The 27,848-nt window shown below is 43.3% G+C and overlaps 2 protein-coding genes across 2 annotated transcripts in view; one reads left to right on the top strand and one right to left on the bottom strand.

The window, feature by feature from the left end:
* The window catches only part of FAM199X (family with sequence similarity 199, X-linked), a 113,476-nt gene extending 102,353 nt beyond the window's left edge, over positions 1-11,123 (bottom strand). Inside the window, exon 1 of the mRNA XM_086918572.1 lies at positions 10,753-11,123. Coding sequence (XP_086774698.1) covers positions 10,753-10,943 — 191 coding nt within the window. The 5' untranslated portion in view covers positions 10,944-11,123. The remainder of the gene's footprint in view (positions 1-10,752) is intronic.
* A 514-nt stretch (positions 11,124-11,637) lies between these two features.
* The window catches only part of LOC147718609 (COMM domain-containing protein 5-like), a 147,573-nt gene continuing 131,362 nt past the window's right edge, over positions 11,638-27,848 (top strand). Inside the window, exon 1 of the mRNA XM_086918571.1 lies at positions 11,638-11,995. Coding sequence (XP_086774697.1) covers positions 11,845-11,995 — 151 coding nt within the window. The 5' untranslated portion in view covers positions 11,638-11,844. The remainder of the gene's footprint in view (positions 11,996-27,848) is intronic.

The following is a 27,848-nucleotide window of genomic DNA, read 5'->3' as shown; positions in this document are numbered from 1 at the left end:
GGTGGCCGAATGCCCCCCCAGCGTGCTACGACGCCTGAGTTACAGCGGAGCGGGTTGGTGTTGAGTGCAACAGTGCTCAAACAAAAAAGTGTATTGATATGTGAGTGCTGGTTAAAAAACACAAAGTTGGTACCCAAAAAATATTTAATTAGGGTCAACCTATATTAAGTAAAAACAGTGTGTATGGACCAACTAGGTTATATGTTAGGAAACCTGTGTCCTTTAATGGAAATAAACGGTCAACATGTTTCTGCTGTTCTTATGTGCTATTACGCTCAGCATTCGTCAGGACCAAGAAATAGATAAAAAGGCAGGCCTCCGGTGGTGTACGCGCTCAAAGGCGCACCCTCCCGTGGGGCACTAAATGTGAAAAATTAGTTCAACTCACGGTTACTGTCCGTGATCACTCACTGAGTTTCACAGGAGTAGCGAAAACATTCGTAAAGGGAGAGAAATTCTCCATCGGATCTGACGACGTGGGAACACCTTCACGCGGTGTCAAATTCAGACAAACGCGACTCCCCGCCAGGAACCTACACCTTCGGCAATCGTCAGTCCGATTGCCGAAGGTGTAGGTGTAGGTATTTTAATTCATGGTGAATATTTTATATGTTAGGAAACTTGTATCTGTTAGATAACTGATTAAATGCGTTGTGTAGGATTTATATGTGTAATAAATACCTCATACCGTTTTTATATATAGTCGTACATTGTTTTTTGCTATTGTGACTGATTCAGAACTGTGATTTTTGTAATTAAGGGGATACTTTTGCTCTGATGAGCATGAGCACGACAGTATGTTGCGCTCATGGTCACTCAATGTCCTTGTGGTGGTTTTGCTCTCGTGGAGAATGTTATGATTAGAAATGTCAGGTGGGTGAATAGAGTCTGCAACCAACTGTATAGACATTCTGTAACTGGCTCTTGAAGAGAACATATCTCCTACAATAAAGCGCATCCTCAACTACAATCTAGTGTCTGTGATTACTTGCTACATCCTGAAGGAATTAGTCTTTTGAAATCCCTTCCTACACTGGCGACGAGCGGGCAAAAAGCTGCATTGTCTATATATATATTATTTTTCCTGTAATAACTGAGGTATTCTCCTAATCAGTTGCCAGAGTTTACCATAGTGCATAAAGTTAATGAATTGTTCACAACTCGTGGATTTTATCTTGCTTTCCAAAGAATTTGAGGAACTCACTGAGACGTACAGAAGGCTGCTGTTCGTGAGTTTTTTTACATCGATGTTACTTATTAAATTTATTCTGGGCACAAGAACTGAACAAACTCTCAGAGGCCTACAGAGGATTGCCTTCCGTGATTTTGATTATTGCTTTTCCTTACCGTTCACGTGGTATGCTGAGAGACAAAAGCGCCTCGCACACACCACCTCCAACTGTTCCTGCTGTCCTCTCCATAACATGGTGACGTCTGAGAGAGCATCATCACGTGCACAGGTATTACGGTATCCATGGAAACGCTGTAATCTGCACACACCCGTATTTTCTGAAGGCTTTTGCAGTTTCGAAGGCTATGTCTTCCACAGCGCCTCTCAATAATGACGCAATGAAACAGATTGGCACATTATAAATCAAGCCTGTCATTAACAGTACAGCGACACGCACGTTTGCGTGTAATTACTTATAAGAAGTGGATGTGCCAATTTACAAAACAGCATTTCGTATTTCAGGCAACAAGGATAATACTACGCATTTTTACAGGTTTATTATTCTTTCTGCATACTTTACTTCTGTGAAATGAATACAATGTGCATCTCAAACATTTTTTTTCTTTATTTGTATTACTGATTTCATTATTCTGTAACAGTATGGCTGGTATTGTTCCTCCTCACTCATTTCTAGCCATTCCTGGTGAGCCATTGATGGATTGGGAGATATGGGAACCGGTATTTCTAGCTTATGTTGAGAATTTCAGCATGAACCTGGGAGAAAACTGGCTTTGTTAAAACATTGTTTAGGTGGTATCGGTATAAAGGAATTCAAAAATCTACCTGCCCTTATTAATCCTGGCAATATCAATGTATACCAATATGTGTCTATGCAACTTAATTTAAGATATGGGAAAAAGCAAAAATGTGGTCATGGAAAGGTTCATTTTCTAGACTAGGGAACAACAACCTGATGAAACCATTGAAGAATTGGTTTCAGCAATTAGGTCTCTTGCAGTAACTTTTGATTCTGAGCATATTTCGTACGAACAGGTGCTTAACCCCTTCGATGCTGATGACGAGCTCAGCTCGTCATCACCCACGGGTGGCGTGTGCTGATGACGAGCTGAGCTCGTCATGTATCGCGGTAATTTTAAAACTGCCGCACAGCGCAAAAATCGCCGCAGCAGCGATGCGGTTAAAGATCAGATTCTTATGAGGAAAAAATAACAAAAAAGTCCAAGAAAGGTGGTGGACCACATCTAATATGTCTTTAAATGCTGTCACGGATATTGCAAAATCTATTGAGCATTCAGAAATATTTGTCAAGAAAATTAGAGGTAACGAAAAAAGTGTAGTATTTGGTATTTCTAAAGGTGCTGACAAAAGCAAGAAAACAAATTTACAAAAAAATGGAAGTTTACAAAAAACTGATGAGAGATTTAAAAAGGTACAAGGATGGATAACAAAGCATATATTCTCTTGCTATAGATGTGAGAGTACTGGGCACCTAGGTAATTCAAAATGATGCCCTGCTAGTGACAAGATTTGTTATAAGTGTGGCAAGAAGGGACAGACATTTCAATAATGTATGTAGATCTATGCCCAAAAGAGTAAATATGATCCAGAGTTATAATGAATGTGATAGTTTTTCTGATGACTATGAAAATGAGATCAACACTCAATGTGTGTGGGAATGAAGGAGTCACCAAGTTTCCCTCTTGCACTATTGCTGTTGATAGTGTTGAAGTACAATTTCTTGTTGGTTCTTGTGCATTGTATACTATCATTGCACAGAATACTGTAAAAGATAAATGGTTTAACAAGAAATCATTTGTTCCTGGTGTAGCACCTGGTGGGTACACCGGACATAAAATGTACTTGGTTGGATATTTTTGGGCCAACTTAGAATGTTCAGGGCGCCATACATACGGGAAGATATATGTAGCAAAATATGGGCAGTCACTTTTGGGTTGGCCCCACCAAGAACAAATGGGGATTAAGCTTGATCCCAGAGCTGATCCATCAGTTTATGTCATCAAGCTATCCAACTCTGTAGAGAATAACTCTAAATTGGTTTCAAATTTAAAAAACAAGTTTCCTAATGTTTTCAACAACAAATTGGGAGAGTACTAAGGATTTAAGTATTGAATCAAGCTTTGTGACAATGCTATTCCTGTTTGTCACAGAGTAAGAAATGTTCCCCTATCCTACAGATCCAAGCTAAAGGGTATCTTAAAAGACTTATTTACTAAGAAGATAGTAGAACCCATTGAATCATCTGCATGGGCTTCTCAGATTGTTATTTCGGTTAAACCCACAAGGTAATTTAGATTATGTGTGTACTTACGCAGTTTGAATAATGCCATTTGGTTAAACCCACAAGGTAATTTAGATTATGTGTGTACTTACGCAGTTTGAATAATGCCATTTGGCTAGATGCCCATCCCCTCCCCAACCTACATGAGATGGTTTCTATGTTAGGTGGTGCACAGGTATTTTCCTGTATTGACCTAACCAGTGCCTACCATCAGGTAGTTTTAGATGACGAATCAAAAAGTCTCACTGCATTCATAACTCCTGAAGGTTTGTTGGATGCCATTTGGCCTTGCCAGTGCTGCTTCAGTTTTCCAAAGTTTGATGAAGGAAACACTTAAAGGTCTATCAGGTGCAATAGCCTTCCAAGATTATATTCTTGTGTGCGCGAAAAATGCAGAGTAGCATGATCACAATTTAAATAATGTACTCTCTGCATTGTTAATCAAAGGTCTCACTCTTTGTGCTGATAAGTACAGATTTAAAGAATCTCAGGTAGAATATTTAGACCATACTATCAGTGGTGTTGGTATTAAGCCCAAGCGCAACCATGTGGAGAGTTTTACTAAAGCTGAAATTCCCTCATCCAAAGAACAACTTGCGGCTTTCCTTGGTCTCACTGAGTGCTATGCAAAATTCATTACCAACTGTGCATCCAAACTTGATCCATTTAGAGGTCTACTTTAAAAAATGCAAAGTTTAACTGGACAAAGGAAATGTCTTCTGCTTTCAATACTTTGAAGGGTTTTGTTGTAAATGCACCATGTTTAAAACCTTTTGTAAGTGGAAAAAGATGTATAATTATGCTGGATGCCAGCAGTTCTGGTCTACAGGTGTAGTGATGCAAAGAGATGGTGTAAAGGAATGGATTGTAGCCTATGCATCAAGAGCTCTACGTGGTTCAGGGAATCATTACTCTGTGATAGAGAGAGAGAACTCTTAGCTTGTGTTTGTGGGGCCGAACATTTAGAACATTTTTAGTGGGCACCAAATTCATCATCAACACTGATCATAAGCCCCTTATTTTTATGATGGCACCAGGCGGTGGTCGTACTATGTCTGCAAGATTGGCTAGATTAGCATCTAGATTGCAGAGTTTTCAGTTCCAATTATAATATGTGCAAGGTAAATCTAATGTACTTGCTGAAAGCATGTCTAGGTTTCCCCCGCCATACCGGACATGAAGGGAATGGAGAATGAAGATTGTGAGGTAGCGTTTCCTCTCCATGATAATTTAGTGTGTGGTGAACAAACTATTGTTCAAGAGGATGTGTGGTTAGATGAAATGAGTAAGGATGAGGAATTTAAAAAAGTGATACTTCACATTTCTCAAGGGTTGCATGAGGAAAGGAAATTGTCGGACGAATTGATGAGTTATTTCAAAGTTAAAGAGGAAATGGCTGTTGAAAACGGTATTGTCCTAAGAGATGATAAATTTGTTCCCACCTTACAATCTGAGGAACAATATAGTAGTAGTAGCCCATGAAGGACATTTGGGAATATCGAGTACAAGGAGACGTGTTTGAGAATCATTTTTGTGGCCAGGTATTGATGTATCTGTAGAACATTTCATTAGGAATTGCACGGAATGTCCCTCTAGTGACAAATTGGCTGTGGCTCTACGTCCTGAGCCCCATCCAATGGAATTTCCTGATGCTCCCTGGCGAAAATTGGGTCTGAATATTATTGGCCCATTTGCTATTTTGCCTCGAAAAGAAGTTTTTGAGATTGTTCTAAATGATTACTTTTCTAAGTGATCTGAGGTCAAGATGGTAAAGGATGTCTCCTCAGAAAAAGTATAAGAATTTTTAGAAGTTTTTTGTAGGGAAAATATTCCCCTAAAAATCATTAATGACAATGGACCTCAATTCATTAGTAAAAAGTTAGAAGTTTTTTTTTCCCACAAATGTGGAGTTACGCATAGGAAAATTGCAGTATTCCAACCAGAGGCAAACGGTCAAATTGAAAGGTTTTAACTGTGTTATAAAGGAATCTATTCAATTATTAATGGAAAAATGCTTTACTGTCTGTTATTGGTATATAGAACTTCTCCTTATTCTGTGACTTAAGTCAGTCCTTTTGAATTATGGAGGGGACGCAAACCCAGTACCAAACTAGTTCCTTGGTGGCTGAAGAAGTAAGTGACGTTACTGATGTGGACTATGAAAATGTTCGGTGCAGGGTTGAAGAATATAAAGAAAAGATTAAACAGATGAAACAAGATATGAAAAAGGAGCAAGGTTCTGTTAGCAAACAGGTGGTTGAGGTTGGATCTATGGTTCGCATCAAGAGGAAACAAGCATTTACAATGCAATGGTTTTGCCTTTGTTAAAGTTAGAGCTATTGGCATTGCTCTTGACATTATTTTTATTTGTTTTTTTTAAACATAAATAAATGGCATTGTCATTTACAATGCCAATAGCTTAATCTCTCGCAAATGACACACACAAACACCCACACACAGCCCCCCACACACACACCCACACAGAGCCCCCCCACACACACACCCACACAGAGCACCCCCCACACACAGCCACACAGAGCCCCCCCACACACAGCCACACAGAGCCACACACACCCACACACCCAGAGCCACACACACCCAGAGCCACACACACCCACACACACCCAGAGCCACACACCCACACACACCCAGAACAACCAAGGTCAGCCTCTTGTGCTAAAGAAATGGCCAGGAAGGACACAATTTCAGATTCTCGCGTTTGTAACTCATTTACAGAGGTCCCATTTGCTGTGTTTACTTATCATGTCTTCACCTTCTGTTTTGTGACAAGCAAGTGGCAGATTAAATGATTATTAATGGTCCTTCTTAACTTTAATCAGTCTGGCGCCAGCACGCTCAAGCTGGTACAGTTGGTACTTCACTACACTCCTGTCATCACATGCTAGATCAACCAGGTACAAAGGAAATCTATTACTAGAAGTTAAAACACTTGCTAAAAGGCAGTCTTCACATGCTTAATTCTAAAGATGCTTCCCACTATGATCAGAAGGGGCACATGCCTGCAAAAATGCAGAGGTTTAGGCAGAACTGCATCACAACCATATAACACGAACAGATGGAGAGTACGGGTGGCACTGAATGCTTCATGTTATTCCTTATTAGGAGAGCCTGCAACAGGATGTGCCACTCTTCTTCGTATATATAGTAACCTACTGCATCCAAAAAACTTCATGTTGAGGGTCACAGTTTTCGGGAGACTGCACCTTACGGTCGTAAATTGTATAAATGGACTAAGTACACACAAAACCTTCGTATACAATGAATGACTGCACCAGGTAGGGCTTTTGACATCCTGAAAATTAAACTCAATTTAAGTAGTCTGTATCACAAAATGTGCACGTGTCACATTTTCTCATTAAGTATGTGTTCTATGACTCAAAAGCACGCCAAAGAAGCCATTCTAGGGAAATCAAGATATGTATTTTCAAAGGAATGTAAATATTGTTCATATGTTGCCTTCACAGATACGTTCCAAGGGTCTACCCAAGTGGCTCACGACACAATAAGACACCTCATTTTGTACCTTTAATCGCCTGAAGAGAATGTTACACAGGAGGTGATGAGGTTTGCTTACTATACTGTATAAAACATGAACTCTGGTATAATGAGCTAACTGAGGACCATTAAGTTGCATAACCGTCAATTCGTCCTCTTCTGGGTGGTATCATCTGCTTTTCAATTATATTCGCCGTCCTAAAAGTGAACTTTATCTCGTGAACGCCAATAGGAAAAAGATTTTAGCAAATCTGTAAAATGTAAAAAATGGCTTATGCTTCATTTAAACTATTAGGGCCACCCTGTTAATTAAAAACTTTACCCTCATTCACGAACCAGCAGGTTTAGGGTTATGAAGCTGGCAAACAGTAGAAGTCACTACATTGCCTAGAAGAAACAAGCTTCACTTACACACAGCGCAGGCAGCTGCATTGCAAGCTTCACTTACATACAGTCAACACAGGCAGCAGTAGTGCAAGATTAACTTACACATACAGGCGGCAGAGGCAAGAGCAGTGCAAGCATCACTTACAGAACGGAGGCATAGGCAGCAGCAGTGCAAGTTTAAATAACACGTGCCGACCGGAGAGTCAGCAGCTGCAGCGTACACCTGAATTACAAACACAGAACACTTACAGCAGGAGCCAGAGAAGTGAAAGGTTACACTAAAAATCATTTGCTGCCTTGATATGATACATACACAGTAGCGACCCCTAAAACACAGATTTACCTTTATAAAGCATGCACTAGGATCACTCTGCCATCAGCGAGGAGGATAAAACTATCACCGAATGACGAACAGGAAATATTCCGAGAAGTACATTCGAATCACGTACTGTACCCGGCTCCCACGCCCAAAATGATGGGACTCAGAATGTAGGAGACATATTCAACATTGAATGTATGGAAAGCTAACTTCTGTACATAGTGCGCAGTAGTGTCTGACGTAGGCACGGTTTGAAATGCGTGCTTATATAACATTCTCTCTGAGATGCACTCCCTGTACCACAATGCATACTGAATGGATAACAAATGCTTACATTAAATGGAACATCCTCGGTCTATTCGGTGTTTGCTGTAGCATAAAATAAGCACTTACTCATTGCTATATGAAGTGCCTGCTGATCACAAGAGGAGCACAGGCCCTCTGTATGAAACACTGGTGGAATGCGTTCTCACTGGATGTGTGCTCACTAGGAAACGTACTCACGGTCTGAAGTTTATAATTACTGTATGTACTGTTTACTGATGGTATGAGAAAGAGAACATGAAATGCACTACTTCTCACGGTATGGAATGCATGCATGTCCATTGCACGGGTACTCACTATGGAACGTACTCACGGCGGAGGTGTAAAGTCACGGTGTCATGTTTACCAAACCCAACTATATAACACAAACTACATCAAATCCCCCTCAACCACGCACACCGAAAGGGAACCATGGAACCAGATGCAAATCAAAGCACTTTTTGGCCTCAACGGTACTATGCAACGGAGGGGGGGCGGAAAGGCACGGAGAGTGGGAGGGGGGCGACATAAGGCAACAAAACAAACAAAGAGCCATGGACAGCGGGAGGGGTGGGGGGGGGGGGGGGGGAACGGCACAGACGACATGAGACGCAGCAAGCACTCACCTTCGCTTTTAGTGAGAAGCGACTCAGCATCCAGCCTTTAGCCTCCAGACTCCTGCTGCCTGCCTGCGTGTATTCGGCGGCGGGGGAAGCTCCGTGCTCCGTGTTCCTGCAGCCTGCAACGGGAGAGGACACGGGGGGCGGGAGGGGACAGGGGGGGGGGGCGGGAGGGGACACGGACGGGAAAGCACTCGGAAGCTCCGTGCTCCGTGTTCCTGCAGCCTGCAACGGGAGAGGACACGGGGGGCGGGAGGGGACAGGGGGGGGGGGGGGGCGGGAGGGGACACGGACGGGAAAGCACTCGGAAGCTCCGTGCTCCGTGTTCCTGCAGCCTGCAACGGGAGAGGACACGGGGGGCGGGAGGGGACACGGAGGGGGGGGGGGCGGGAGGGGACACGGACGGGAAAGCACTCGGAAGCTCCGTGCTCCGTGTTCCTGCAGCCTGCAACGGGAGAGGACACGGGGGGCGGGAGGGGACACGGAGGGGGGGGGGCGGGAGGGGACACGGACGGGAAAGCACTCGGAAGCTCCGTGCTCCGTGTTCCTGCAGCCTGCAACGGGAGAGGACACGGGGGGCGGGAGGGGACACGGACGGGAAAGCACTCGGAAGCTCCGTGCTCCGTGTTCCTGCAGCCTGCAACGGGAGAGGACACGGGGGGCGGGAGGGGACACGGGGGGGGGGCGGGAGGGGACACGGACGGGAAAGCACTCACGCAAGAAGGAAAGGGTGCCGGCTCAATGCCGGACCAGACACGGGGGCGTTCCCGGCGTCCCGTGACGTCGGCAAAAGCCAAAGAATGTCGGGAACGCCCCCGTGTCTGGTCCGGCATTGACGGACAGGCCCCTCGTCCAATGGCAAGGCTCCGTTTACGGAGCCAGCCAATCAAGGACGAGGGCCGAACCAAGCCACACTATGGAACTCAACAGGATTTCGCCTGCGCCGAAAAGATGCGCAGAGCGCATCCTTCGGCGAGGCAAAACCTAAAAATGTGATGGACAAGGGTTATCCAATTTTTTCATCTCCCAAAAGAGTTGTTGATGTTTATTAAAATGCTGTAAGAGTGGATGAAGGACGTGTATGAAATCTAAACAGTCTCTTTAAGGGAGGGACAGTCACTCACGATGATCAGATGATCACGGAGGCAATGTATTTTTTGACATTATAGAACAAGACTGCACCAACGTTTTGGACACGTGTTCTGCAAGAAATACTGTTGGTCCTCCTAGGTGCACGCGTTCTCGCAACCCTCCTGCAAGATTGCAGGATTAGGTCATGTGCTAGAATATATTTTGTTTCAGACACGTTATGTTATTTCCTATTATTCCTATTTATTTATGGGGAGGAAGTTGTGTTGAGTGCACGCGAACATAATTTACCTTGCGTGTCCTTGTCTCGTGCTGTTAATGAGCGTGACACAGTGTTGTGCTCCTGGTCACTCATTGTCCTTGTGGTGGTTCTGCTCTCATGGGGGAGAATGTTATGATTAGAAAAGTCAGGTGGGTGGATATAGAGAGTCTGCAACCAACTGTGTAGATATTAGGTAACTGGCTCTTGAAGAGAACATACCTCCTACAATAAAGCGGATCCTCAACTACAATCCAGTGTATGTGATTACTTGCTACTTCCTGAAGGAATTAGTCCTTTGGACTCCCTTCCTACACTTACCTTCTTGTGGAGTATCATTATAATCTCAACACATGGTTATAGATGCAATAGCAGGGACTCGTGCGAACCGTAGAGTTCACCAGTAAATCGAGTCGAGCATGTAGAATATATATCCCAGGAGACTGATTGAAAAGCACACTGTGGAGCTAGGCAGCTCGAACACTCGTTACTTCGGCGGTTAAAAACATAAGCAATAAAGAATAACTTGGGCACACGGATATTTTGATGATCAGAACTGCATCGAGTAGCGCAAATATAGGATTCTTAGAAGACTGCAATACGTGCAGGAATGAGAAACAGCGGAGACCGATTAGTAGCATGAGATGAGTGAAGGACCCCAAAACCCGCAATGACAGAGATACAGCGCAATCATCGGTTGGCAGAGACGTCTGCCTGCGAAAAATGCGAAGAGCACAGACAAATACGAAGGAGGGCCGTGCGTCTCACCTGCTGCCGTGGAATCCGCGCTGCAGCGGGTGGGTGCGGTGGCATGAGGAGAGTTGGCAGCCAAAGTCACTAACATCAAATAACAGTGTCCCGCCGCCGCCACCCTCCTCGCTGGCGCTTCCCCGGCGCTGAGACAGCAGCGGGAAGGGCTCTTCTGGTGCCAGAAACTTCTCGTACAATGCCTCCGACATCTCGTGCCCTGGCCGGTATGCAATCTGGGCCACCTACAGCCAGGGCTCAAGCCAGGCTCCTTCGGCACAGGAATGACAGAGCCGGTCGCCGATGTAAACAGAAGAAAGATGGCGAAATTGGGCTTTGCGCTAGTCCGCGTGCGCGAGCAGAGCTCTTTCCGTCCCCGCCTTTTCCGGCGCATTTAAGGGGCTGCCCAGTGCAAGCCTTGACCTGTCATTGCTAAAAGAGTCTTTGTCATTAGATAGCGGGTATACCTCAACCAATTGTCTCCAGAAAATGTGCATGAACTAAAAGTGTCCATAAAAATTCCGACAAACACGTTCTATAAAAATCGGGCGGCAACCCATATACCCGTGTTTAGCTAGGAAAACGCAACATGTTTCGGTATTGGGACTCTCCACGCTCATTCTCATCTGTAGGACCTCCTCGTGGTTGCACTAAATACATAGGACGTAGTTGGCAAACAATTTAGCGTCCAGCGAAATACATTTCAATTGGAGGTTTCTCCACTTCTTCAATCGACAGCGCAGACTATAAGACGTTTCACCTTTACATTCAGAAAGCTGAGTAAAAAGTGGAGACTAAAGCTGTTTTCTCAGGGCTCGGCGTCGGGTGCAGGCACACTGCATGTCTCTTGCTACTGTTAGCACTCTAGTGTTTTTTAATCAGACGGCTTTGGTTGTATCACATGGCCAATAGGCTCCGCCTGGCCTTAGGAGGGCGGAAACCATGACTCTCCGTTGATGTTGCCTTACAGATGATTCATAAAACAAGGGGCGGTTGACCTGACCCTAATATGTCTGCCCCTGTCACGCGACACTATATTTTGTGATCATTAGGGCACTGAAAGTTGTGAGTACCGAGACCCTGCTGTATTTGTTCTATGAACGACAGGGAGACATGGCAGTCCCTGGGAAACCGTCCTCCACCGCCCCTCATCTGCTGAGAGACCGGAGCAGTTTCTTGGGAGCTCGGATACCCTCTGAGGTAGAGGCAATGGCTAAATATATGAGAGATTTGCATCACGACACATTCAGGAAAATCATGAAGGGTAGGTGCAAATACTAGAGGTGTCACGATTGTTATTTGTTGCACTCCTCCCAGTAACACCGCACACCCAAGTCAACCCCTTCTGACCCTACTCATCTCTCCCCCCACACCCTCCATCGCTTCCACTTTTAGGGTTTCCGCAAATCTCGAAGAATGATACCGGACATTTGTTTATTTTCGCTTGCAGGTAAAATGGAAACGAATTTATGCAAAGGTTTCAATATTCGTTTGTAGCATGGCAACTACCAGCCAGTTGGCATCCATAACTGCAGTTCACACTCCTAATCACTTCTCACCTCCACACTGTTCCTCACATTTTATACCTCCACATCGCCCATCATAGAAAGCCTCCACCCTATCCATTGAATTTAACATGTGATTTCCAAGTCACAAAGGATACGATGCATCGTTCCCTTGAGGTATTCGGGGACGCTTGAAAGATCGAGTCTGGTGCCGGAACTTAAATACTGATATATTGGTAAAAGTCAAGATACAGGAACCCACGGCTAGGGAGCAGCTGAACAGGAGAAGCACTGAGCCAACTGACCCTCACCAGTCAACAAGAGAACACGTTCCAGAACACTAGAATTCTCAATGACCAACACAAATTCCTTTACAATCTTAAAGTGAGAATAACATAAGCTGCCCACATACCAAAAACCCCTCCCTTTTAATAACACAGCAAAACAAAAAACAAAGAAAAGCATTAAAGTATAACATTCAATTGCGCTGGATGCAAGAGGATATACACTCTTCACCTGGCTGCTAGTGCAAGGGAGATGCATGGCTCCTAGACACAATAGCAACAATGTTGTCACCTCCAACACTGACTATGGATCTTGAGCCAGCTCTTCCACATTCAACATTAGATGAAGAGACATTCAAGTCAGCTGCTCCAGATGGACTGTGATCCAGGGCAGCCTGGGTCAACACAATATCTTGACCAACATCATAAGCCAGATTGGAGTCATTCTCATAGTCTCTGTTAGCATACGTGTGATTGAAAATGTCCACTTGACTCTCTGTAAGTTTGACCGCACGATCTTTGTTCCACCGACCTCTCTCTTATAACAAAAATAGAAGGTTTACTAACCCTAATCACTGGTACAGGTAAAGAGAACTTGGATTGTCCTTTACAAATCCTGTATGGTTTCTTAATCTGGACCCAATCGTGCACAGCTAAATGCTCAATTCTGACTCCTGATTTGCTTTCATAGTGTTTTTTCTGCAACAATTGTGTGACAACTGCTCTATCTCTAATCCGTTTTTGGTCTTCCCCCAAATTCCTTCTTTTGGCTAGAACTGGGCCCGCTCCCAAATCTGGAAACCACTGGGGCATTCATTTTCACCTGGCTTCTCTACCCCAGAGTGCTTCAAAAGGTGTAACTCCTGTGGTCAAATGTTGCAAAGTGAGGTATGCCCAAACTATTTGTTGCATAAAATCAGCGACATTAACATTGACTGTGATGGCAGTTTGAATTCCCTCCTTCAAAATACGATTGGCCCTTTCAACTAGTCTATTGGACGACAGACTGTACAAATCCACTTGACCGTGTATAATTTCAAACCTTTTCATAAAGCTTATATGTAATCTGCCTTGAAACAAAAGATAGATCATTGTCTGTTACAATTCAGCAATGTGCGCTTCCAATCTTAAAGATATTCTCGAAGAAAAAGATCATGTGGTGGAATTGGCAACCTCTACGAATGAATAGTAAATCCATTTTGAAAAGTAGTTGATTGCGGCCAACAAATACCTTTCATCAGAGGGGAGCATGTTGAATGATTCAGAGAAATCCAAGGCAATCTTCTACCATGGTACTTCTGGAAAAGGAAATAAAGGCTTTTTGTTCAACTTCCATTGTTTATCCGAAACTATTCATTGGGGACAATTCTCAACAAAGCTGGCCACCTGTCTATCCAAATCTGGCCATCAATACATTTACTTGAGGTCCCTCATGAGCAATGCCAATAACACTTTCCCTCAATGGGACCGGGGTAACAAACCGGCCATTCCTTACACAAATCCCATTCTCAAATGACAATTCTTCACTGATTTGGGAAAAGTTCCTCAAATCCTCACTGAGCCCTTTCCCTGCAGGCCACTTACTTCTAACAAAGTGCTCCACTTATCTCAATATATTATTCTCCTTCGTAGCTGCTCACCACTTTTCTTGAGTGACACTCCCATTACAAGCTGAGACAGTATCAACAAGGCCAACAACACAATCCTTGCCGAAATCATCTACACCATACTGTTATATGGAACAGAGATGCAAGATAGACAGTCTGCCCGGATAGTCTTTCCACCTTGAATGTTTTTGACTACAAGATTATACACATGTAACTTTTACAACAATCTTACCAGGCGTGCAGAGGCCTTGTCCAAACCATTACCAGCTAATAAGAAGACTAAAGGTTTATGTTCAGTAATGAATTCACATTCTTTGCCCCAAATATACGTCTTAAATTTTTGCTCCTCCCAAAATGTTTCCCAGAGCTTCTCTTTCATGGTGCAATATTTGCTTCAGCACACAATAAAGCTCTGGAGGCAAACACAATAGTGTTCTCCTCAACCCACTGTCCAAAAATGTCCCCAAACCCTTTCAGACTGGCGTCCACCGTAATTAAAGATATTACATTGGATACAAAAGGGCGCAAGGTCATTGTCCACTAACAATTTCACTTTCTAGAACACCTCATGTATTGTCATTCCAGTCGAATTTCACCCCTTTCGTAAGAACACATCTTAAAGGTTGGGCCAATAGGGCATATGCCGGTACAAATCTGGCGTAATATTCCTATGGGCCAAGAAAAGAACATAGGGCATTCTTGTATGAAGAGGTAGAGCATTTCGTATAGCTTCCACATTGCAAAATTTGGGCTTGATTTCTTTAGCTGAAATGAGATGTCCCAAGTATTCTACCTCTCTTACCAGGAGTTTGCATTTGCTGGGTTTCACGGTCATCCCTCTTGTTTGTGACGCTTCTAAAACTTTGTGTAAGACATGAATATGTTTAACTCTGGTCTCAGTAACGATCAGGATATCATCCTGGAATGCTTGCACAGGCGGCATATCCCCAAACAATCCGTAAATTAATTTTTGGAAAATGTTTGCCGTGGATGCAAGCCCAAATGGCAACCTCAAGTACATGTATGCACCAAATGGAGTCTCAAACTGATTGAGTGGTTGGAATTCTTCTGAGAGTTGGATCTGGTGATAAGCAGAGTGCAAATTGATTGTAGAAAAATACTTAAGGTTGCCAATGTTAGCAATCCTTTCCTGGATGTGTGGGAGAGGATGGAAATCGACTCGGATGTTTTGATTGAGGGATCTCAAATCCAAACATCACCTGAGATCTCCAGTCTTTTTCTTAGTTGAAAACGACTGGAGAAATCCATTCCGAGGCATCAATGGGTGCAATGATCCCTTCACTTTGCAATCTTGTCAATAATAGTTTGGGATTCTACCTTATGCTGAGCTGCACAGGCTGAATTTTATGCACAGTTGGCACAGCATTCTTCTTGAGTTTTATACAATGCTCAAAACCATTTACACTCCCAACAACATCTTTAAAGACTAAAGGGTAGGAACCAATCATGCTACACACCACATCTTGCTCTACATCCAAAGATAAAATATCAGTGGAAGGTGCCCCCAAAGCAGCTGGATGGTCTTGTCCTGGGCGTAGACTAACACCCAACTGTGCTTGATCATTCCAGCCCAGAATATCTCTCCCATTCACTGCCGCATACACTTTCGTTCTGATTGATCTGCACAGTCATTCCACATCACTCCAAAAGAATCCTAACAGATCTATATCTTGTTCCCCAAAGCCCAAAATCTGTAGAAGGTGCCATTATGATGATAGTTTTTCCATCAATAATATCTTCCACAAGGAGCCCTTTAATTTTCTTCTTTTTCGGATTGACGCCCGAATTGTCTGGAAGATCTACAGTTAATAACACATTTGCACATTTTCTGCTACATTTCTGCACTTCACATTAAGGAGCTTCCACTTATACATTAGAAATCTTGACTTTCCTGAGATTTGTACCCCGACTTGATGCCCCCCCTGCGCCCCCATGGAAAATGGCCCATTTTTTGGTAGCAATTACACTTCTTACCAATGTAATGTAATGATGTCTTGTAAAGCGCATGAATCACCCCACATGGGGTATCTCTGCGCTGTAGACCGCTGGGGAACCCGTCCTGGCTTTCCCTGTGAGATGGACCCTACTGGGTATCTCCAGGGTGAAACCAGGCATCCCCGGCGTATGTGGGGGGCCGTTGTGGAGATGAGCCAAGCTAATGCCAAGTGTGATCCCTGGTTAGAGTAGGCACCGAGGCAAGAATTATCGAGTCCGCTGACCCTGGTCCACGACCCTGCCGCGTCGGGAATTGAACCCTGGTCCCGGGCCGTCCTCTGCTTCCGGGTCTGCCGCCTCTAACCAGTGAGCCACACCACTCCACACCAATAGCAGGACAATATTGATTGTTCCCTAAATGATTTGCAAACCACAGCAGAAACAGTCTAATTGCCCTCGTACAGGCTGGTTCCTCTGGTATCTTTTATCACCAACCTGTTTGGAACTAACCACACAAACAACACTTTCCTCTGTCACAGCATTGAGAGGTAGTTGAGCGTCATGATTTGAAAGTACGTTAGAAAGTAACAATCAACCTCTCAATGCTTTTATCAACTTCTAAAGTTTCACCCAATGTGGGATTGAGACAAGTTAAATGCTCTTGTATTATTTTTTTGGGAAAGCAATGAACAAATTAGTCCCGGATGTATGTCTCAACATTTGCACTAAACTCACATTTTTCTGCTAACACCCTTAATGCAGCAACACAGTCTTCTACCGATTCATCGCAAGATTCCTTGCACATTGCAACATCAAATATTTCCAACAGAATACTAGATGCATCTGAATATTGTTTTTTTCATGTTTTCAGAGGGCGTCCTCCAATACCAGGGCAGGAAAGCGAGGAAGGTTATAAAAAAACTCTGTCCCGCTACTTCCAAGTGGTTAATTACAAAGCCATCTTCCTTGAAGAAGAAAAACCATCAGCGTCAATTGCAGTCAAATAGTTTTGAGAAGAAGCCATTCCAAGCATTTGATATCAGGTTTACCAGCTTTCTGGAATAAGTGCAGTGGTTGAATGACACCGTGTCTGCTGGCTATACTCTAAAGTATTAAGAAATTGGATGGTAAAGACAATTTCAAATCTGTCAAGAATACAGGAACTGAAATGCAACTGCACCAAGTGAAAATATTTTTTTTCCCCAGCGATATGTCAATACTTTTCCCTCAGTTCATTTGTATATTCATTCACCAAGGAAAAAAAATTGTAACTTGCCAAAGCATTAGATCAGAAATGTTACCTCAAAAATAATTATTAGGCAAAGGTTACTGTTGTTTGAATTACCGATTGATTGTCGCGCTAAATTAGGCAGAGAAGATTCAGATATGTCGTATGTATTGCTTGCTTCCTGAAGTGAGGGCAATGGCGAAAGTCACACATGCTCTCCCACAGCCATGGCTGTTGAGAATGCTGGAGCGAGGCAACGAATCAGAGTGTGGTCGCGTGCTCTAAGGCGAAGACGAAGAAGGCAGTAGAGAGGTACGCACACAGCATAGAGTGCGTGTCTGTCAAATTCATATTCGGCAGGCATGGGCAGGGTAACAGCCACAGCAAAGTAGACTAAAAGTTTGTAAGAACATCAAAAAGTAATATAGGTGACCCACTTCAAAACGATCACCCAAACAAGATTTTTTCTCCCTTTTGAAATCCAAGCGCTTAGCTGGTGGGTTCCCTCCTTTGGTAAACTGGCGTTCAGAGGTGAAACAGCTTACCCCACTCCTGGTACCAAAAGATTTGGAATTTGGGGACGCTGGAAATATTGAGGCTGGAGCAGGAACTTCGTTAAATACTGATTTATTGGATAAAGTCTAGATACAGGAACCCAAGCCTTGGGGGCAACTGAGCAGGCGAAGCACTGAGCCAACTGACCCTTACCGGACAACAAGAGAGCATGTTCCACAACACTAGAATCCTCAATGACCTACACAAATTCCATTACAATCTTAAAGTGAAAATAGCATAAGCTACCCACATACCTGTTGTGTATGTGTTTTTTTAACACTCTAATGCATTCTTGGAATCGTAGTTTGAAGTCACTGTATAAAACTGAGCTACACGGCATATAACATCCAAAGTAAATTAGGCATCATACAAACAGAAGGTAGGTCTCAACAGTTTATTTAATTATATCACTTGTAAATCACATTTCCTCAGCCTGCCGTGCTTTATGCTGCCACAGAACACTCCGCGCATCATCAGGCAGTCTATACAGCATAGAATCACATGTGCATTCCAACACATCACACATCCCTCCCCCTTCCTTATTAAAATTACACATCTCCTCTTCCTTATTTAACAAAAGGAAAATAAAAAAAGAATGCCATCAAGCTTCCATTCTTTCAACAATGTAATCTTTCATCCATCTGGGAGGAATTCTCTCTCTATTTTGCCACAAGTAACTTCTGAACCCACAATGAGCTTAACATCTTTCTGGGTACCTTCTACTTTCTGTGTTCTCGTTCCATCTCGATGGATTTCCCAACAGCACCTGAACCTCGCACCAACTCTCCTTAACATTTACTTGTACCCTGTTCCAGACACTCTTCTTCCACCTCTGATGGTTCCCCCAACAGCAACATTCAAATCGCACACCAACTCATCTTCACCATTAATAGTACCTTGCCCCAAACATGCATTCCACGTAGACCTTCCCACCACAGATAAAGAGTTCAGTTCATTCACCAACCATTGAAGACCATCTTCTGGAGTCCCTCAAAAATCCTTCAACAACTCTTTCAATCTTTAAGCTACTCTTTTCAAGTTCCACACTTTACTACTCCTTAGCTTGATTGCATTATGCAACAATACTAGCACCAACTCTGGCTCAAAGAATTGACTCTTACCTTTAAGGACTTTAAAAGGAGCCCCAGACACGTCTTAGAACATCGCAGCCAACCTTCAAACTACCTTCAACCGTCATCCCAAGAACACTAAACCATGTATCTTCCATAGTGGAACTATACATGCACTCCTCATGGGCAATCAACATAGATTAATATAATGTATCATAATAGGCAATGTGTTGTGATCTTCTTACCTTGTGCTGGCTCGTGTGCCAGCATCATCTGAGTTTAGGAGTGTTGGGCTGTGTGGATTCCACTGTGGCGAGTTGAATGTTGGCTGGCTGGAGGAAGCCTGTAGTGTGTTTAGGGAGGAGTTGGGTCAGTTGAAAGGGTATGTCCATGAAATCAATCTCAAAAAGGGGGCCATACAGATTAAGCATAAAGTGAGGACGGTACCAGTAGCCATCAGGGGGAGGTAAAAAATGCTTGCTGACATGTTGCGTGATGGATTAATAGAATCTGTAGAGGCATCTAGTTGGGTGTCACCTGTGGTTATCACAAGTCTGATGGACGTCTATGCTTTTGTGTGGACTTGAGGAGTGTGAATCATGAGATCATTACACAATGCATTAGCATTACAAGATATCTCCCCCTTACATAAACAAAATGGCAACTTAAACTTAATGCAATATAAAGATAATTAATGAAAATAATGGGACATGTATCAGCATATTTTGTACACCTGTGGTGAAAAGATGCATGGGTATATTGATGAATAAGGATGAAGGAAAATGAATGGGCAAATATATAACACTAGACACTTTTCCATCAATCAACTTCACTGAGATGCAAAACACTTCACACTTCTACAGCTGTTCAGAAAACATGCTTTAATCTTTCTGCACCCTTATCTCCCTTCTCACACTTACTCAATCACCACAATTTATACTCACCTCCTTAGTACCAACTTTGTCATCTATCATAACATGACTTATAAGCTTGTTGGGCCAGAGTGTTTTCCTTCCTCACTTGATCTGGGGACCACTCCACCTTTTTGATCGATCCGAAGACACCTAACCAAGATCCTTTTAACATGTTCTCACTCCTTCATCAAGGAGAATGGGCTTTTCTCCATCACATTACCAGGAGTAATTCTATATGCCCAAAATAATTTAAGAATTTAATTTTCCCAATTTAATAATACTAAGATTTATAGAGTGTGAACAGCTACCTCCTAGGAGGTGTCCCGGTGCTGTAGCGAACAGGTGGCGTTCAGGATGACCTGCGTGTGGCAGAGAGTCCAACAGGTTAATCCAGATCAAAAAGCCAAGTTTTAATTGATTTCCTAAAAATGGTTTCAGAGGTGATTTGTCGCATGGCGTTGGGCAGAGTGTTCCAAAGCATGGTAGCCCTAACCGTAAAGGATCTGCCCCCCAGTCGAGCTTTCCTAACTCGGGGAGTGCATAACAGGGTCTTGGAGCTTGATCTGAGTAAGCGAGGCTGTTTGTACCCATCGAGCCTCTGCTTCAGATAATTGGGGCAGGATCCATGGAGTGCCCAAAAGGCTAAGGTTAGGGCCTTAAAATATAACCTGTTGCCTCTTGCCAGTTGAGTAATGCCCTTAACCACTCTGTTAAAACGTTCAAATAGACCATTACCTTCGGGATGGTAAAACAAAGTGGTTTTGTGTGTTATGCTATTTCTTTTCAAGAACTGTTGACATTTCTCTGCAATGTATTGTGGTCCATTATCTATAATAACACACTTTGGTAACCCGTCTCTCCTTAAAAGTTTGTCTAAAAATAAGAGAATTCTTTCAAAATCTGCCTTCTGCACAATCTCAATTTCAGGCCATTTGGAGAAATGGTCAACCAAAACTATGATGTACTTGTATTCACCTTCTTCACCCTCCAAACGCCCAACCACATCCAGACCTACTCTTTCCCAAGACCTATTGGGACACGCAATGGGGAACAAAGGTGGCTTAAACGTCTTTTCACATTTATCAGAATTATTGCATTCAATACAATCACGTATATTTTCTATCTGTTTATCTAACTCAGGCCACCAATAAATATTCTTTACTCTTTGTTTAGTCTGGGACACCAAGACATCCTTTGTGACACAAATCCAGTATTTTTTCCCTAAGTAATACCGATGATACCACCCTGCCACATCTAAACAACATTTAATTTTCAATACACAGTTAATTCCTTACCTCCCAAAATACTCTTTCATCAGAACGTAAGCCCTTCTTACTTGGCCAGCCTTTATTCACAAATTCTGAGACTTTTTTTTTTTAGCTGTCTTCCTTGTCCCAACCATCTCTCCACTCGAATATCTCAATGCCTTCTATACCTTCATCAAATAATCCTGCCACACATCCTTCATCACAGACAAGATCAGTATCTTTTTTTTAAAGGCAATGGCATTTTACGTCCGGCAATTATTTCACAACATATGTTACATCTATTAAATTTACAGACATCCTACCCAATCTCCGGGATGCATTTTGCAAACCAACTGTTGTTAATCCAGTCCACCACTTTAATACCTAGGGGTTTCACTCCATGCTTACTATTCTAATAATACTTACATCTCTTGTGCATTTCCACTAATCAGTCTCTGACAACTTCTGAGGACCATTGCTGTATACCTGTACTCCTCAACCACAACGGATTATACTTCGTACAAAGATTCCTTCCTCGCATGAACGCAAATGGCAAAAATCCAGTGATATCATTGTTTGTCACTTTATTGCCCACACTGCTTTCTTTCTTTGTACCTCCCAATCACTGTTACTAGCTACCGGTAACTAAAGAACCCCCTTGCTCACTTGTTTGAACCTCTTAACTATACCATTACCACTCTGGTTGGTCAGTGAAGTAGTTTTGTGTTAGATCTCAATCCTCTCAAAGTATTCCTCAAATGCCTTCGACAAAAGTCGTACTTCACTGTTGCTTAGAATAGCAGTGAAACAACAAAAACCCTGCACAGTAAACTTATATTTTTTGTAGTATCTGCTTTGTCCACACTGTCACAACTGGCCATCTTGTAAAGAGTTCCATAGATCGCCAACCGTTCCAAGAAAATAAATGGCCCCAGATTCCCAAGGCTGTTCACGGGAAACAACTATCACTCATAGGTGTTTTCAAAATGCGAAGGGGCTTGTTAGCGAAAGAACAATTAGGACATTCCCTAACAGACCTTTCTACAGTCAATCTACACCTGGCCACCAGTACAACTTCTTCACTGCAGATTTTGTCCTTACAATGCCAGAATGACCTTCATGACACAAACAAATTATCCTTTCATGCCATCCTACCAGGAGAATATTCCTATCACCCCTCGAAATCAAATCATTTGCCACTGAAAGCTCAGACTTAACTGCCCGAAATGGCCTCAACTTCTTTTTAGGCCACATGCCTTAAATAAGTCTAGCCACTTCTCGTAAAACATCATCCCTACCATACTTCGAAATCCACTCATCTTTTTTTTACTGTGGCTACCACAATCATGCACCAACACCTCCTGGAAACAATTCCACCAATCACACTCCTATTCCTCTAATGGAGCCAGTATGTGACACAAACAGCCTGCTACCACAGGACCCCTTCCAGGCACATACTTGATTGTATAATCATAATCACAGTTTCCTTCCCAGTACGATCTTTTAGTGGCAACATTGCCCATAAACCTTTAATACTGTCATCCATAGTAATGTAACTGTCCATCTTCTGGTCAAAACTACTTAAAGCAATCGCATTTGCAATCTCAAACGTAATCTTCAAAATCCTCTTCACATTGCGGTCGGTCATACTGACAATACTGGACACTCTTCGGAGGGAGGCCGACTGGGGCTCGACGCAGGCTTTGCTGCTGCTGGATCTCTCCGCAGTGTTCGACACGGTCGACCACGTCATACTGGTCAATCGTGTCGGAAGCACCGGAATCCATGGTTCAACTCTTGAATGGATCCACTCCTTTCTAGGAAATCCATCTCAAGTGGTCCGCATAGGCCAGTTCTCAGCCCACAAAATGAAAACCACTTGGGGTGTCCCGCAAGGTTTCTCACTCTCCCCTCACCTGTTTAACCTATACCTCCTCGCTCTGATCCGTTCCCTGAAAGAAAGGAAAGGGCACACCTTTAACTACGCGCATGACTTTAAACTTGTGTTTTTCCATCAGTAACTCCTCTGAATCCATCCATGAATTTCAGACTACTATGCTACTCATCCGCGACTGGATGAACAGCAATCACTTAAAACGTAATCCCGACAAGACAGAAGTGATCCTAAAAGGGGGATCACTGAACCCTTGGAGTCCTCTCTTTTGGCCAAAGGAACTAGGACAGCCTACCACCTCCTCCTTCTCTGCCAAAACCTTGGGGGTAACAATTAATATCAATCTAACAATAAAGACCCAAATTGGCTCTGTGATCTCAACGTGCTTCTTCCAGTTGAGAAAAAGAAGAAAAATCAGTAGATTCCTCACACAGGACGCTAAAATACAGGTAGTCTTATTCCACATAGACTACGCCAATTCTCTATACTTTGGCATTCCAGCCTACCTAATCTATCGACTACAATTAGTACAGAACCAGGCAGCAAGACTGATTTTTCAGCAAAACAGGTTTCAACATGTCACGCCCCTCATGAGGAAGTTGCATGGGCTCCCTACAACTCAGAGATGCGCCTTCAAGGAGGGATGTGTCATCTTTAAATCCCTGAATGGCAGGAGCCCTAAATTTGTTGACAGTCTCATTCAAAGGCACAATACTACTTGCAATCTGCGATCTGCTCACATGCCTCTTTTATCTACTTCCTCTTTTAAACTGAAACGCTTCGGTGGAACGAGGTTCATCGAACTAGGCCCCAGATACTGGAACTCCCTGCCTCTCAAAATTAGATCCTGTACAGATCTTATGAGCTTTAGGAGGTTCTTTAACCCTTTCGATGCTGATGACGAGCTCAGCTCGTCATGATGCACAGTTGAGCTGTGCTGATGACGAGCTGAGCTCGTCATGAATGCAGGAAAAGTGCAGTTTCCAGCACAGGGGGGGAAAACACCTAGCAGCCAAGGTGTTAAGACATGGCTGTTCAGACAGGCATATGAGTAAATTCCCAGGACTTTGCACCCCTTAGAGAAGCGCTATGAAACCAACTTAGTGTACGTGCGCTTTATAAGCAGTACTTAACATAACATGACATTGTGTTGACCAGTCAAACTTTTATTCTTCAGCAGGTGCCTATTATGGTAGGTTTTTGCAACAAAATTGATAATTCTTTTGCACAGTACTCATCCATCCCCCAAAACGATCCAACCTCCTCCTTATTACTAGGTGCCGGGGATCTGCCTATTGGGCTTACCAGAGATTGTTCAGGTTTCGCCCCGCCTTCTCCAATAACATGGCCCAAATTTATTACATTTTTTCCAGCAAACTTGCAATTTGAAAACTCAACAGTTAACGCACTTTTTCCAAGAATTTTCAAAACTCTTGGTAACCTGACATAATGGTTATTCTTAGTATTTGGATAAAATAGGATTTTATTTTAGAAAAATACAATTCTTGTTTTTTTTTTTAGTTCAAATCATTTTTATTAGGGAAACAAAAAGGAAAGAAAAATCCAAAAGGAGTAGACGCAGAGATGGCATTTGTAAAATCAGAGAATGACATGAAAATATACACACATCAATTACACAGAGAGCACATGCATGAATGTGAAACAAAATAAATAGATTGCAAAATACACGTTACAGAATGGCGACTGCCAATCTCAGAATGCAAAGATATACAATGTAGAATACATAATACAGAATACAAAATACCAAAAATAACGGAATACAAAATACGGAGTACATGAATGTTGCACATTGTACGCCGGAGCGGCGCTCGAACCTCAGATTTTACATTAGTGAGAAGTGGCATACAGAAAGTAAGATCGTCCTACAGCAGAGCCATGCATTCAACCAGTAGTCAGTGGCGCTAAAGGTGACAACAAGTGCCAGTAGGCTTAGGCCTCTCCATATATCACCAGAGAGCCAGACCTCCCAGATAGACCTACGGGGGGTCAAAGGAAAAGGAAGAGGCATCAAGGGATTTCCAAAGCTTCTTATTGGAGGCACGCCAAGGGGCAGAGTGCAAAGCATGGTTATCCACTCCCCTAATGCAAGAAACCCATTCTTGCCATAATTTAAAGGATACCTCAGCGGCGTTCTTCCATTTACATAATACAACCTTACAGGCCAGAGTAAGAAGTAAGTCCAGCAGATGACGGTCATTGTCGTTGGTCAGATTTGGTTCAACAGCGCCCAATAAAACATATACGAATTCTCTCGTAGGTTTAATCCTTAGAATATGTTCTATACAGCCAAAAATTCTGTTCCAAAAGCTTCCTGGCGAGGGGCAATAAAAAGCATGTGTGCTAGGTCTCCTACTACTAGGTTACAGTTCCAGCAGTTCGGGTCGTCTTTTAAGTGAAGCTTAAATAACCTGTGTGGCGTCCAATATGCCCTGTTAAGTAGCATGTATTTGGTCTGTGATAGTATTGGGGAAACTTTGTTCCCAAGAGCTGTAGCGTGGATTTTGTCCCAGTCAAAGGCAATCCCTGTTGAGTTGGGTTCCGCCTCCCTCCGTGATTCATTACGCTTTTTAGCTTTCCCCGGTGAAGGGAGAAGAAGTTTGTATACTTTGGATACAAAGTGGCCTGCTGACCTAATGCGCGCCAATTGAGACTTGAGCCATGGAACCGACGGTTTGAGAGAGCGTGTGGACAGGAGTAATTTTAATTTGAGGAAATCATAAAAGTCCATTGGAGTGAGACGGTATGTTGCCTGGATCGAGGAGAACGGCAACGGGTGCTGTCCGTCATAAAGGTCGCTTACCAGATTAAGACCCTTTGTGGACCAGTGGTCCCAGCTGAGGGACTCCCCATTAATTCTAAGTGTAGGATTATGCCATAAGGCCACTGACGTGGTATTTTTAAACTTGAGACCAGTCTTATGTACTTGGTCCAGACGTAAAAGGGCACACCTAGTGTTCAATAAGATGTATTTTGAATGAGGGAGGTGAGGGAGGTGTGTCAAGTCCCTCTTAAGAAGCACCGAGAGGGGGGCTGTGCCAACGAGAGACTTCTCTATATCTATCCATAGTGGGGTATATACTGTATCTTCATTCAGCCATTGTGCAACTTGCTTACAGAGAAATGCAGTATGGTAATTCCTGATATTAGGGAGACCCAGGCTGCCTTTCTCTTTAGCTAGTTGCAGCTTCTTCATTGTTACCCTGGGCTTCTTCCCCTGCCACAGAAATGTGCTAAATAGCTTATCCACTTTTTGCAAGAAGTCATTTGAGAAGGTCATTGGAAGCATACTCGCTAGGTAGTTCACCAGCGGGGTCACCATCATTATTAGGGTCTCCGCCCTCCCCCCACCATGACAAAAATTTAGGTGACCATCCATCTAGCAATTTTGACATTTTCTTTAGAAGCTGTTCCTCGTTAACTTTTAGGGTAGTAGTAAGGTCTTTGTCAAAATCCAGCCCTAGATACTTCAAGCAGCCTGGCTGCCAAGTTAGAACAGAGTCCACCAGGACTTCTTTATTTCCTAGGTTGTTGAGTAATTTAACCTCCATTTTATCTTTATTTAGTTTGTATCCCGAGACTTCCGAGAACTCTTCAATAGTACGCATCAGGGCTAGTATCGCCTCCACTGCCTTTTCCGATACAAGCCCATCGTCTGCATACGCTGTAAGTTTTATCGTGCAGTCTTGGAACGGGATACCGACAATGTCTCCATTGTTACGTATGCGGTACAGAAATGGTTCTATGGCCAGGAGGAATAACGAAGGGGAGAGGGGGCACCCTTGTCTGGTTCCTTGTTGTAATTTGAATGATGTGGAGAGCGACCCTCCCGCTCTCACTCTGGCTGAAGGACACGAATAAAGGGACATGACCAATTTCGTGAATGACGATCCTAGATTAAACTTATGTAAAACGGCCTCTAAGTACCTCCAGTCTACCTTGTCAAATGCTTTTTCGGCGTCAAGTGTGATCGCCGCAGTAGGAGTGGTAAGGAGTTTCGCTTTTTCAAGCACGTGGGCCAAGGTTCTGGTGTTGTCACTGGATAGTCTATTTTTCAGAAAGCCGGCCTGGGAGGGGTGTATCAGTTTCGTTAAAAACTACTGGAGACGGTTGGCAAGGATAAAGGCTAGAAGTTTACAATCCAAATTGATAAGGGAAATAGGTCTATAATTTTTTGAGAGCGTTGGGTCTGTCCCCTCTTTGGGGAGGACAGCTATGATAGATTCCGCTAACGTAACTTTTACCTCTCCTGTCTCACTGATTTCGTGAAAGAGGTGGAGGAGTGGGGAAGACAGTGTGGAGGAAAAACATTTATAGAACCTAGCGGTGAACCCGTCGTGCTTTCCCACATTTAAGAGACTTTATAGGACCTTCAACCTCGGCCTCCGAAATAGGACTATTAAGGCCATCTTGATCCTCAAGGGGCAGAGACGGCAGCGCGCAGTTCTCCATGTAGCCTTCGATGTGGTCTCCTTTCACAGTCATGTTTTTAGCATATAAATGTTCATAGAAATCTTTAAATATTTCCGCTATTTTGAGAGGGTCGGTCCAGGCCACTCCAGATTTGTCTGCGATAGAACTAATCATGTTTTTCTGGACTTTGAATTTAAGGTAGGCTGCCAGGCTTTTCCCAGCTTTATTTGATTCGCATATCTTGAATCTTTTCCTTCTATTAAGCCATACTCCTGCTCTTTCACTTATTATTTTATTATACTCGTACTTTATACTCGTACTTTTTATTCGCCAATTTGTTTAGTGTCTCATCTTTCCTATCCATCAAATATTTAGCTTCTAGGGCGGAGATGTCAACTTCTAGCGCCTCTAAGGCCGCATTATAGT

This window comes from Lissotriton vulgaris, chromosome 4_1 (assembly GCF_964263255.1).
Source record: "Lissotriton vulgaris chromosome 4_1, aLisVul1.2, whole genome shotgun sequence".
In the NCBI taxonomy this organism is placed as follows: Eukaryota; Metazoa; Chordata; class Amphibia; order Caudata; family Salamandridae; genus Lissotriton; species Lissotriton vulgaris.
Note: the sequence above shows the minus strand (reverse complement) of the source record. Positions and strands in the feature narration are given on the sequence as shown.